The following is a 13,851-nucleotide window of genomic DNA, read 5'->3' as shown; positions in this document are numbered from 1 at the left end:
GGGGACTAATATATTATGGGGCCAGGTTGTAAAGCTCTTTAAAAGCTAAATAGGAGGTTATATATTTTATCCTAGAGAAAATAGGCATGAGTGGGACAGTGAAGCCCTCTCATGGAATCTGAATCTCAGCCTTTCTGTGAATTGAGTGGAATGAATGGGGGTAGGGATTTTTCAACATGGCTCAGGGCTTCTGATTGAGAGCTAGGCCTAAATCTCGGAGGAGTTACTAAGAAATCACCTGACCTATTGGAATCTGGAATTTACCTCCCCAAATAAGGATATAGGTGTTCTTAAGAATTGTGATTGGCTCAATTAGTGTTTCCTTGTTCCTTGTACCTGGGTTAGAATTCTCACAAGATTGTGAGCCTGGACTCCACCAATGAGAGTAAAAGGCCAGCAGTGGTATGGGGCAGGGCGGGGGAGGGGGTTACCTTAGGGTATAAGGCTCAAGTTCTGCTCTCTCAACCCCAACTCTCTCTACTGATTTCCTATGGGTTGGGAGATCGCCCCTTCCCGCCCCATTCCCCCCCCCCCTGCAGGATCATAATAAAATTACTTTCTGCTTTCTGCTTGAGTAGCCTCTGAGTTTAATTTAATTTTGGGTTTAGTTTTTGTCCCATACAGGCAATTACTGAAGTTTCTTATGTAGTGGAGTGACAGGGTTGGGCCTGTATTTTAATAAGGAATAATAGAACTAGTCAATGCCAGAAGTTGCAAAGAGCTAAATTAAGGCTTGATGTAAGAAAAAATTCCCTAATGATTAGAATTGGTGGAAAGTGGAATGGTCTGCTTTGGAATGTAGAGGGTTCTCCCTCATCCGAGGTCTTCAAGCAAAGGCAGGGCAAATTTTGTTGGGTGTGTTATATGGGAAATTCTTTTTCAGGAATGAATTGGTTACTGAGTTTCCTTCCAACTCTAAATTCTATAAAAACTGGGTGCTCCAGACAAAGTGCTCTACAACAATCTGAGGAGACAGAGAATGCCTCCAGGTGTGTGAGATAATAAAATGTGAAGATTTCACAGGGAAGATATGTATAAATATATATCTATATCTATACTAAGAAATGTTTTAAAATCAAGAAATAGTGAAATAGGGAAGTAAAAAAAAATTCTGAGGCCATGAGAGTCTGATGGCTCAGCTTCTGGGAAAGTTTACCCTAAAACTTTTTATTCTTTTGTTGTACCAGAAGTGAGGGAGACACACCACAGAGTATAAGTTTTAAGTGGAGAATTTATTAGCCGGCGGCCATCGGGGTATGGCACCACAAATCAATGGCAAATGTGTTGGGGTGATGGCTTGGCTTATATAGGATATGGGGGTACAGAGTTGGGGGGGGGAACAGGAACAAAGGTCCTGGCTGATCAAAAGATTCAGTCAGGTTATCGTACTAGTGGGATAATCTCATTTACATTCCTTGGTGGAGTCACGGAGCCCCAGGGATATCTGCTAGAAAGGATCTGCCAGGTTATCCTTCAGTGGGATGGTCCTATCTATTGAGATTCCTTGGTGGAGTCATGGAGTCCCAGGGGGCTTGCTAAATGCCAAAGATATCTAAGTCCATTCTCTCTGGGGGTTCTTGTCAGTAGCTAGGGGTTTCTCAGGGGTTCCTAATTTTCCTTGTATTACACTTTCTTCTGGTTCTGGTTTAAAGATTTGCTCAGTAAGAATAGGGTCACTGTGACCTGCTTTCCTTTACTGTAAAAAGTACTGTAAGAGAATGGAGAGGGTCTCTCCCTCCCCTTATCCTATTCTCCTTCTTTAGATATATAGATGTCACCTCAGTTGTAATCATTAACTAAGGGAATGGGAATTGGAGTTTCTGTGCCTCAGTTTCCTGGTTCTTTGTCTAGCTTTCGTGCTCAGATTGTAAGCCCACCAGCCAATGGTGAGAAGGGTCGGAGGTGGGCAGGAATTCTCTTGTGTTAGGTATAATTATTGGTGCTTTGCCCCTTGTAAAGCGCCTCCTTTGCTGGTACTGCTCTGTGCTAGCAGAGGATGCCCAATTCTCGGGAATTGAATAAAATTTATTTCTGTTTCCACCCTGAGATGGCTGCTTATTATAAATTTAATTGGTGAGGGTCTTTCATCCCACACACAGGTAAGAGGATCAGAGAAGGCCTCAAGGGGAGGTGGTACCTATGCTGAGCCTTGAAGGAAAAGAAGAATTTCAATAGGCAGAGTTGAGGTAGGAATATAATCAAAACATGGGAAATTTAATGGAGTCTTCACCAATGTCTGGATGCAAAGGAACTGCTGCTGAATGTGGCAAGAAATAGTCCAGTTTTATTGCAATGTAGGGTGCACAAAGGATATTGTGTTTGTCCTTCGTTGTAGAAGAGGACCATGACATCAGGGAAATGATGACATGACTTGCAGTTGACTTTGTTTTGAGTGAGGGAGGGCTGGGAAAGGTCACCAGCCTCACTTTCTCCTCTAGAGCCATCTGGGTCCAGTGGCCTGATATTCGCTAGGATGACTGGAAATGGCCCAGGATGCCTTGGGAGACCCTGGCCCTTTTAGGCTCAGGACTTTTCATGTCCTCACTTAGAGTGAGGTAACTCCCATTTAGTGAATAGGCCTTTTTAAAAAGTGAGTCAAGGGATGGCCCCTTTAATTAGAAAAAGAGAAAAAGAAAAATCAAGCTGGAAGGGGAAGAGCCTCGGGGTTGCTGTTCCAAAGAGAAAGTTACCACTGAGTTCACTCCAAGCCAAGAGGACCCAAAATGCAGCCATTAAGTGGAGCTTGGGCAGGGACCTATGGTGGTTTACTCTATGAGCTTCAGAGTGAACTGGGAGAAAGAAAGAAGGAAGGAAGGAAAGGAAGAAAGGAAAAGGAAGAAAGGAAGGAAGGAAGGAAGGAAAGGGAAGAGAGGAAGCAAAGAGAAAGAAAGAAAGAAATCTAACCAGTAAACCCCAAGTTAAGGTAAGGAGAGTTTGCATTTCATCCTATAGGGAGCTACAGAAGTTTTTTAAGCGAGGGAGTGATATGATCACACCTGTGCATTAGGAAGATGTTTGGCAGTTGTGTGAAAAGGGTAGAAATTGGAAGCATGGAGACCAGTTATTACAATGGTCTAACCAAGAAGACAGGAGGAGTATTATTATTACAAACTCACATTTATAAAGCACCTTACGATTTGCAAAACTCTTTACATGTATTATCTCATTGGATCCTCACAACTAATGAGAGATTAGGTGCAATTGCTATCCTCATTTCACAGATGAAACTGAGATTTAGAGATTTATTGAGAGTCACATATCTATCAAATATCTGAGCTGGGATTAGAACCCCAGGTTTTGACTCAGAGTTCAACTCCGTTATCTAAGAGGGATCTCTCAACCTGAACATCCTCCCAGTCTTCCCATAATGAAGCTTTTCTCAACCCTCCAATTTAAGCACAGTAGGTCGCGCTTCGCATTTACTGCATTTTACTTTGCATTACTACTAGACGGTAAGCTCCAGGAGGGCAAGGCCTGCCATGTCCTGTCTCCCAGACTACCACAAAGCATTGTAGCTAACAGACTTGATTTAAGTGAGGGGGATGCATTGTTTAAAGTTTTCCCGTTTACAGTCACGCACAGCTGTGGGCAGTGGCTATTCACTTCGGCCTTGAACAAGGAGGCGTAACTACTGCTTCTTCCATCGAGTAAAGGATGCAGAACAAATTGGTCTGAGGATGTTCACAAAGACACACAGCAGGCAAGCCCGGCTGGATCCAGGCGCATGCGCCCTAGCTCCTTTCTCCATTCACATTGCTTTCCGCTTGTCTTGGTCCCAGCGACTTGCCGTTGCGGCGACGGAGCCATTGACGGTCCACCGCAATGGCGGCGGGCGCGCCCGATCCTCAGTCGCGATTTGGCCAGTCGGTGAAGGGGCTGCTCACCGAGAAGGTGAATGCTTGCGGTACCGACGTTATCGCTCTCACCAAGCAGGTGCTGAAGGGCTCACGGAGCTCTGAGGTGAGACAGAAGGCTGCTCCAGGCGAGGGGGATGGGGAGGGAAACCTCTGGGCGAACGCCGGGGAAGCGGGCGGGAGCCGCGCTGCATGCTGGGATTTGTAGTTTTTTCCCACGGAACCCTCCTCCGTAGCTGGTTGTGCTACCTGGCGATAAAGTGGTGCATCCTGGGAAGTGAAGTCCATTGAGGAGTGGGAGAGACGTGGTGGGCGTGGCTACTGTGTGGATGAATCTTGAGAGAGAGAGCGCGGGCGTGCGCGCTTGCTTTAAGGAGTCCCAGAATTGGAAGGGAGTTGACGGGCAGTCTAGGCCAGTCCCCCAGGTAATAATAGGATCATTAGATTTAAAAGGAGAAGATCCCAGAGATCATCTGTGGTCAATGGCTCACCTTGTGACGACGGAAAAGATGTCAGAGAGCATCTCAAGTCCTCCATTTAGTGAATGAAGCCCAGAGACGTTAAGTGACTTGTCCAGGGTTGCACAGCTAGTAGAGGACTTTAACCTCACGGTTCTGACTCCTGGTCCAGTGTTCTTTGCACTACATCTCTTGGTCGGAGCCTGTTCATTAGAATTATGGGAGTAAAGAATGTTAGAACTGAAAGTGGGGGGGGGGGCGCCAAGATGGCGGCTGGGAAGCAGAGACTTGCCTGAGCTCCCCAACAGGTCCCTCCAAAAACCTAGAAAAAATGGCTCTGAACAAATTCTAGAACTGCAGAACCCACAGAATAGCAGAGGGAAGCAAGGATCCAGCCTAGGACAGCCTGGATGGTCGCTGGATGAGGTCTATCTTGCAGGGAGTGGAGGGGAGGAGCTCAGTGTGGGAGGCAGCAGGACCAGCCAGACCAGGAGCCGGGCAGAACAGGCCCTAGCACCCTGAATCAGCGAGCTGTGGCAGTTACCAGACTTCTCAACTCTAAAACACCAAAGACAACAGAGGAGATTAGTGGAAAAAGCTGCAGGGGATAGAGTTCGAGGTTCGGCCACCGCCACAGGGGAAGTGCAGCTACAGAACTACAGCTGCGGTTACTTCCGGCCCCAGGCCCACGTGGTGGGAGGAATTAAGTGGTGGATCAGAGCAGGAGTGAAGAGCCTGCTAAAGATTTGTGTCAGGTCCGGGTTGGTGGTTCTTGAGGAAGGAGGAGCGCTGGGGTGGCAGAGCTGGCTATATAGAAATAGCTCTGAAATCAACAGCGAATCCCCTCAAGCTTGGAACAAAGTACTCTTTGCTCTACAAGCAGTCATACCTCCACGAAAAACTCAAGGGTCAAGTAAGTTGGCTGGGAACATGGCCAGGCAGCGAAAACGCACCCAGATTCAGCCTCAGACTTTGGAATCTTTCTTTGGTGACAAAGAAGACCAAACTATACAGCCAGAAGAAGTCAACAAAGTCAAAGAGCCTACATCAAAAGCCTCCAAGAAAAACATGAACTGGTCTCAGGCCATTGAAGAGCTCAAAAAGGATTTGGAAAAGCAAGTTAGAGAAGTAGAGGAAAAATTGGGACGAGAAATGAGAATGATGCAAGAAAACCATGAAAAACAAGTCAATGACTTGCTAAAGGAGACCCAAAAAAATACTGAAAAAAATATTGAAGAAAACAACACTTTAAAAAATAGACTAACTCAAATGGCAAAAGAGCTCCAAAAAGCCAACGAGGAGAAGAATGCTTTGAAGGGCAGAATTAGCCAAATGGAAAAGGAGGTCCAAAAGACTACTGAAGAAAATACTACCTTAAAAATGAGATTGGAGCAAGTGGAAGCTAGTGACTTGATGAGAGATCAAGATATTATAAAACAGAACCAAAGGAATGAAAAAGTGGAAGACAATGTGAAATATCTCATTGGAAAAACCACTGACCTAGAAAATAGATCCAGGAGAGATAATTTAAAAATTATTGGACTACCTGAAAGCCATGATCCAAAAAAGAGCCTAGATATCATTTTTCAAGAAATTATCAAGGAGAGTTGCCCTGATATTCTAGGCCAGAGGGTAAAATAGAAATTGAGAGAATCCACAGATCGCTGCCTCAAATAGGTCCCAAAAAGAAAACTCCTAGGAACATTGTCACCAAATTCCAGAGGAGATCAAGGAGAAAATACTGCAAGCAGCCAGAAAGAAACAATTTGAGTATTGTGGAAAAATAATCAGGATAACACAGGATCTCTCAGCTTCCAGATTAAGGGACTGAAGGGCTTGGAATACGATATTCTGGAGGTCAGTGGAGCTAGGATTAAAATCAAGAATCAACTACTCAGCAAAACTGAGTATCATGCTCCAAGGCAAAATATGGATTTTCAATAAAATAGAGGACTTTCAAGCTTTCTCAGTGAAAAGACCAGAGCTGAATAGAAAATTTGACTTTCAAACATAAGAATCAAGAGAAGCATGAAAAGGTAAAATGAAAAGGTAAAATAAGGGACTTACTAAAGTTGAACTGTTTTGTTTACATTCTTGCATAGAAAGATGATGTGTATGATTCATGAGACCTCAATATCATAGTGGCTGAAAGGAATATGCATATATATATGTGTGTATACATATATATACATATGTGTGTGTATGTATGTATATATGTGTATGTATACACACACACACACACACACAAAGGGCACAGGGTGAGTTGAATATGAAGGGATGATATCTAAAAAAATAAAATCAAATTAAGGGATGAGAGAGGAATATATTGAGAGAGGGAGAAAGGGAGAGATAGAATGGGGTAAATTATCTCACATAAAAGTGGCAAGAAAAAAGTGGTTCTGTAGGAAGGGAAGAGGGGGCAGGTGAGGGGGAATATGTAAATCTGCTCTCATTGGATTTGACCTGAGGAGGGAATACCATACACACTCAATTGGGTATCTTACCCCACAGGAAAGACGGAAGAAGAAGATAAAAAAGGGGGGTTGATAGAAGGGAGGGCAGACAGGGGGAGGAGGTAATCAAAAACAAACACTTTTGAAAAGGGACAGGGTCAAGGGAGAAAATTCAATAAAGGGGGAGAGGTTAGGAAGGAGCAAAACATAGTTAATCTTTCACAACATGAGTATTGTGTAAGGGTTTTACATAATGATACGCATGTGGCCTATGTTGAATTGCTTGCCTTCTTAGGGAGGGTGGGTGGGAGGGAAGAGGGGAGAGAATTTGGAACTCAAAGTTTTAAAAACAGACGTTCAAAAACAACAACAACAAAAAAAAGTTTTTGCATGCAACTAGGAAATAAGATACACAGGCAATGGGGCATAGAAATTTATCTTGCCCTACAAGAGAAGAAGGGAAAGGGGGATGGGAGGGGAGTGGGGTGACAGATGGGAGGGCTGACTGGGGAACGGGGCAACCAGAATATACGCCATCTTGGAGTGGGGGGAGGGTAGAAATGGGGAAAAAATTTGTAATTCAAACTTTTGTGAAAATCAACGCTGAAAACTAAATATATTAAATAAATTAAAAAAAAAAGAACTGAAAGTGACCTTAGAGCTCATTGAGGCTCCTTACACGGAAGAGGAAATTGGCTTAGAAATGGGAAAGGGTTTGCCCAGTTGTATTGAGCCCACATTTATAATGTGCTTCCCATGTGCAAGGCCCTGCTGCCCTTGGTCCTTAAAGAGCAGGGACCTTGGACCACGTGGCCTGCACTCGCAGGATGCTTTCCATGTCCCCATGTGCACGCCCTTCCTGGATATGGTAGACTGGCCATCCCCTCTGGCCCCTGAATCCTTCCCTTCACCGCACACACCCTATCCTGCAATCATTCCTGTCACTTTTTGCATCTCCAGGAAGGATTTATGCTTTCCTGAGCATTAATTCCTTGGCCAGTGGATGGGCTCTTCTTTCCTGGACTTACTGTTAACATTTCATTGGTTTCCCTCCAGCTTCTGGGCTCCTTGACTTAGATAGCATAGTGTACTAGGGAGAAAACTGAACTTGAAGTCGGAAAAACAGGATTCAGGGCCCAGCTCTGCTTCTTCCTAGGTGGTCCCTCTAGGGGCTAGTCATTTCACCTTTGATCCTTAAATCTCCTCTTCTGTAAAATGAAGATATAACACTATTTATATTCACTGCCTTATTGGGTTGTTGTGAAAATCAGCGAATACTATCAGTGCATTTATTAAGCCCCTACTGTGCTAAACGTTAGAGATACCAAAAGAGGAAAAGGCTACCTCTGCCCTCGGAGCATTCAGTGGGAGAGACGACATGCAAACAGATATATACAAAGCAAGTAATACAGGATAAATAGAATATTACTCTCAGACAGGAGGCAAAGAAATTAAGTGGTTGGGGAAGGCTTCTTGTAAAAGGTGGGATTTTAATTGGGACTTAAAAGAAGCCAGGGAAGTCAGTAGTCAGAGTAACGTGGGAGAACATTTGAGGCATGGAGGACAGACAGATACCCATTTTACAGAAGAGGAGATTTAAGGATCAGAGGTGAAATGACTAGCCCCTAGATGGATCACCTAGGAAGAAGCAAGGCTGGGACCTGAATCCTGTTTTTCTGACTTCAAGTTCAATGTGATAGAGTGTTTTGTTCATGGAACAGCCAGAGGCTGGTGTCACCAGATCAAAGAATATAAGGTAAGGAGTAAATGAAGTGTAAAAGACTGGAAAGGTAGGAGGGGTCTAGGCTATGAAGGGCTTTTTTCTGAATGCCAACCAGATCATTATATTTGATCCTGGAGACCATAGGAAACAACTGGAGTAAAGTAATATTATCAGTAATATTCACATTTATATAGAATTTAGAACTGGACATGACTTACCCAAGCTCACTGAGGTAGCAAAGTCATGATTTGAACCCAGATGCTGTCATTTCAAATCTATTGTTCTTTCCACTGCATCAGGCTGAATAAATGAATCCTTTTGGCTTATGACATCAACCTTTCTGGCTGGAAGAACTCTTCCATGGGTCATCTACCCGTAAGCCTCTATGGGGGCTCTGAATTGGCCATTTAAAAATTGCAACAAAGGGAAGGAAAATGAGGTATTGATCGTGGCTGTGGCACTGGTAAAATGTTCAGTCTCCTTGTGCCTAGGAGAATGTATAAGGGAGTTATGGGGCTCATTTTTGGTGTCTGGAGCCTCAGTGTGCTAAGAGGGGAAACTACAGCATGTTAGGCCAAAAGATTTGTGTATGGAGCCCCACACCACTTATGAGCATTGGTTGAAGGAACTAGGGATATTTGTCCTGAAAAAGGGAAGACCTAGGGGAACATAAAGGCTGTCTTCAAGGCTTGGGAGAATAGTCCCATAGAAGAGGAATTACCCTTTTTTTAAAGTAACAAGTGTCAATGACCTTTGTGACCTTGTGCCAATCTCTGGGCTTCAGTTTCTTTATCTGAAAAATGAAGGATTTGGACTAGTTGGCCTCTGGGATTCCTTCAGATCCTAAATTTATCATCCTGGGAGTCTTTAAGTTGCAAACTTTGACTTGATGTAGAGGAAAATTGAAGAACTGGAGTTATCAAAAAGTAGAGGGGGCTGCCTCATGAGGGGAGGGCGCTTCCCGCCCACCAGAGGTCTTCAAATGAAGGCTGAATGACCATTTCTTTTTCAGGAATATTGTAGGGGAAATTCTTGGTTAGGAACCAGGTGGACTAGATGGTCTCTGGGGTCTCTTCCAACTCTGAAGTTTTGTGATTCTCAGCCTCACCTTTTGTCCTGACCCCCCCCCCCCCCAATCTTCTGAGGAAGCGGGGAATAAGTCAGAGTCCCTGTCTCAGTGCTTGGCTAATGAACCATGTGGAAAGCTCAGCAGTTTCAGAGTACTTCTGTTCTGAAGCAGTGGCCTTTAGAACAGATGTCAAAACCGTGCCAAGCTTGCCATGGAGCCAAGGAAATGCATTCTCAACATGAACAAATGGAAAATTAGCCTCCATTACATCTTGAGTGTATGTGCAGTAGGGAGGGCGGGAGGGGTGCAGCAGCTGCACTAGGAAGATTGCAGGAAGTTTGGAAATTGTGTTGATTATGACCATTTTTATTTTTGTCTTTCAGCTGCTGGGTCAGGCAGCTCGAAACATGGTATTGCAGGAAGATGCCATCTTGCACTCAGAAGATGTAAGACGTCTTTTCTTTTAAGAGTCAGGTTTTCTAAGGACAGCGTAGCTTGTGTTGCTGCCATGAAGTGGACAGTTATATTTCTGTGTTTGTTTGTTTTTGTATACAGAGTTTAAGGAAAATGGCGATTATAACAACTCATCTTCAGTATCAGTAAGTATGGTATAAACTCCAGAGCTAGCTTCTCAAGCCTTCATTTGGTCACTACTTAGTCATTACCCTTAGCTTCTTTCTCTTTGCTTTTGAGATTCAGAACATCGTGTGTGTGTGTGTGTGTGTGTGTGTGTGTGTGTGTGTACACACGTGTGTGTATATATGCATGTGTGTGCACATGTATATGGTAGTAGGTAGGGGGTGACTTCAAAGTTTGTTTCCTGGAAAAGATGCCCAAAGATACAGAGAATGTTCAGAAGGCGGGAGGAGAGGAAGGGGAAATCTTTGGAGGATCAGCCTCATCTGTGCCTCCTCATGATATCCCCAGGGTAGGCCAAAGGGGCAGAAAGTTTGTTTTAGGAGCATACTGGCCCAGTGAGAATGATGGGAGTGAAGCCGTTGTTGACTTGGGACGAGGATATGTATACTGGGAAGCTACACCCACCCTTATCGCTGTGGTTCACATTGAAGCAGTTGTGTCCAGTACACACAGGTCACATAGATGGCCTTGAAAAAGAGATATTTTTTCTAAGATTCCTCAAATGATCCACATTGTGGTTTTAAGAAACCTCATTTGTTATTCTTCAGATTTGCTTCAGTTTAGTTTCTTATCTTTACAGCCTAACCTATGAGAAGGAAATCGGAGTGGTTAATTTGTTTTATTTATTTCCTTCTGAGGAATGTTTGATTACATTTGAACTTCTAATATTTTAATAAACAATACTGTGCAAGGCTGTTCTCCATATGGGAGTGGGTCTACTGACCTGATGTCTCCAACGTTTAGATACCCAGGATGAGTTTGAGCCTTGAATGTAATCTGCTGGATCACATCCCGTTAATGTGATGGACAATGCCAGAGGGACTGTGCATTGGGAATCCATCTTTGCAGCTGTACCTTCTCACATATAGGACTCCCTATCAGTAGTAGTTATTTAGTACTAAGGACAGTGATACAGCATGTGACAAAAGCTAAAAATTTATTTCAGCTTGTGTGCCTTGTCATGCATTCTGAATTAGAATATAATTCTTATTTTCCTCTCCTCTTTTCTTATTAAGGCAGGAAGCTATTCAGAAGAAGTAAGTAACACTGGAGGCATGGGTGGGGGAAACTCTGCAGCTGAGGCCTGGGTGGATGGGAAATTTAGGTCAATCTACAGGTTGACTTACACTCTCTGTATCTTGAACTATGTATCTTATGTATCTGTATGCATTCTTAAATAAATGTCATTAACTTTCAGATACTAGCTCATCTGGTTGCTAACACAGTTTATCCAAATGGTACCTAAAACCAAATTTAATCACTTTTAATTGGCACTTTTTATTGGCAACATTCATTTACATACTAACGGATAATAGATGTTTGTTGACTTGAATCGTTTAATGTGTTCAAGTTAATAAAACTGTTCATTCTGTAAGCTCCTTGCCAATAGGGATTATTTCTTTCACTGTATATTCAAAGCATCTAGTACAATATTGTAGTGCATAGTAGGCACTTAATCAATGGTTCTTGATTGATTGGTCAGGCAGATAAAATGTGCCCTCTGAAATCCTGGTGATAACATTAATTTGCTTAGCAAATCTTTTCCCCCCTCATTGGCAGTGTAAACCTACAGGCCCAGACATGAATGATCATAAATTCCGAATATAGTGTAGTCCATACTAATGAGAAGTTGACTGCATTAATATTTGAGAATTCGGAGTACAGGGTGTCCATAAAGTCCATGTGCAATTTAAAGTTACAACTATTTTAAATTGCACATAGACTTTGTGGACACCCTGTATATATGAGGGCAAAGAGGAAGAGGTATTATCCCAGGTACAGAGAATATTTTAAAATTTAAAAGACATGTTTGTTATTTGTTTATTCCAAATGAACCTTTTTCTCCATCTGATTTGCAGTGTTGAGCTGTCTTCAAATCTACAGGACCAGCTGAGGCATTTGCTGAAATGAAATGGCATCTTAAAGGCCCAAAAGCACATTTCTCAAAGCTGAGGGGGAGATAGGGCTCACATCCCCATCTTCTGTTCCAGCATTTCAATTAGGAGAGAATTGTGATGGCCTGCAGCTTCTTGTAGAATATAGGGTTTTCTTTCTGTATGTAAAGACATAATTTAAGACAAGATACAGATTATATGGATCAACTCAGAAGTACCATTTGATTGTATGCAGACAAACCTGTTCCCTCTCACCTACTTCCTGTTCTTCACCTACTCTGACTTAGTTTTAATTAAAGCAGAATTAAAAGAAATCTGTTATTTCCATAGCATTTTTTTTGAGCATCAAAATCATTAATATATAGAAAGTCAAATGGAGTATGTCGAATAATCTAGGCTGTACTTTGTCATACTGGTTTAATTCAGAAATGCCAGCTGGCAAAGTGGAGAAAGAATGATGATGGATAATCTATTTGTGGGTTTTCCAATTCAGTAAGATCAGAACTCTCTACCTTTATTCTTTTAGTGTTTATTCATTAAATGCCTACCAATAGACTCACTTTGTTTGATGTTGTGGCCCATACTACAAGCAAAATACCTGCTATTTCCTCAGTTTACCCAGAAGCGCTATCTACAGTTTTATGTATTATAGTTAATTTTTATATGTATAAAAGCAAAGAATTTGGCAGACTCTACCTCAGCTGGCCAGCTGTGGCCTCCTCCCTTGACCTGAATTCTTAACATTTTTTTTTTGTCTTCACAATCCCTAAGTGGCCTTGAATTCTTTTTGTAATCTTGAAAGCTGTCAGCGAACTCATTATTTGTAGCATGCTGTTCTTGTCAAATACTGTCCTTTGCAGCAAATAGTGGTTGCGAAAGTTTGTGTTGTGTCAGAGATCCCTGTCTGTAATTGTTTTTTGTTACATGGAAAGCTTTCACGGAATATGACTGTTTTGAGGTCAGAAGCATTATACGTCTTCATATCCTGAGTATGTTTGCCAGGGTTGTAAACTGGGCCTGGAGGACCTATTCAGTGATGTCAGAGGGAGAAAACAGATTTTTGAGAAAACTGTACTTTAACTGCAACGCAAGAGAGCAGCAGCAAACAAAAGTCCAACGTACAGTTCAGTTCTTATGACATATCATTTGTGTCTTTCAGGCAAAATCCATTTCAGCCGACGTCAATTGCCAGGAGCACTAGCGCTTCCTAGTCAGGAGTACCAGGTTCCAGTGCCGGCTTAGCCATTTTCAGCATCTGCTTAATCTCTCTGTCTCTTGAGTCTGTTTCTTTATCCTTAAAAAGAAAATAGTACTTACCTACCTAGTAGGATTGTTGTGGGAAAAGGAAATGAAATCGTACGATAGAAAATGCACTGACATAATGATATAAGCTACATTCATGAACACCACGCTGTTCACACAGTATTAAACTTACCAAGTCGGAGTGGTAAGCCCCATAAGCACAGTGCTAAATAAACACACGCATATACATATATATTGGTATATATGTGTGTGTGTGTGTGTGTGTGTAAATAGGTAGCTAGCTGGTCTGGTGGATGGAGTATTGGGCCTAGAGTAAGGAAGACTCATCTTCCTGAGTTCAGACACTAGCTGTGTGTGACCCTGGGCAAGTCACTGAACCCTGTTTGCCTCAGTCCCTCGTCGGTGAAATGAGCTGGAGAAGGAAACGGCAAACCATTCCAGTATCTTTGCCAGAAAAACTGCCGAAGGGGTCGTGAAGAGTCAGGCACAGCTGAAAC

General features: G+C 42.8%; 1 protein-coding gene across 2 annotated transcripts; it reads left to right on the top strand.

Annotated features, from left to right (window-relative positions):
* The first annotated feature begins 3,784 nt into the window (after positions 1 to 3,784).
* On the top strand, positions 3,785 to 12,405 carry BORCS7 (BLOC-1 related complex subunit 7). 2 transcript variants are annotated; one of them, XM_036735076.1, is made up of 5 exons: positions 3,785 to 3,960; positions 9,941 to 10,003; positions 10,113 to 10,156; positions 11,213 to 11,233; positions 12,056 to 12,405. In XM_036735076.1, the coding sequence occupies exons 1-5, from the start codon at positions 3,823 to 3,825 to the stop codon at positions 12,105 to 12,107; spliced, it is 318 nt and encodes a 105-aa protein (XP_036590971.1). In that variant the 5' UTR covers positions 3,785 to 3,822; the 3' UTR covers positions 12,108 to 12,405. The 2 variants fall into 2 exon arrangements, with proteins under 2 accessions (XP_036590971.1, XP_036590972.1); XM_036735077.1 differs by lacking the exon at positions 11,213 to 11,233.
* The last annotated feature ends 1,446 nt before the right edge of the window (positions 12,406 to 13,851 follow it).

This window comes from Trichosurus vulpecula, chromosome 8 (assembly GCF_011100635.1).
Source record: "Trichosurus vulpecula isolate mTriVul1 chromosome 8, mTriVul1.pri, whole genome shotgun sequence".
Classification (NCBI taxonomy): Eukaryota; Metazoa; Chordata; class Mammalia; order Diprotodontia; family Phalangeridae; genus Trichosurus; species Trichosurus vulpecula.
This window is presented reverse-complemented; position numbering and strand designations above follow the sequence as displayed.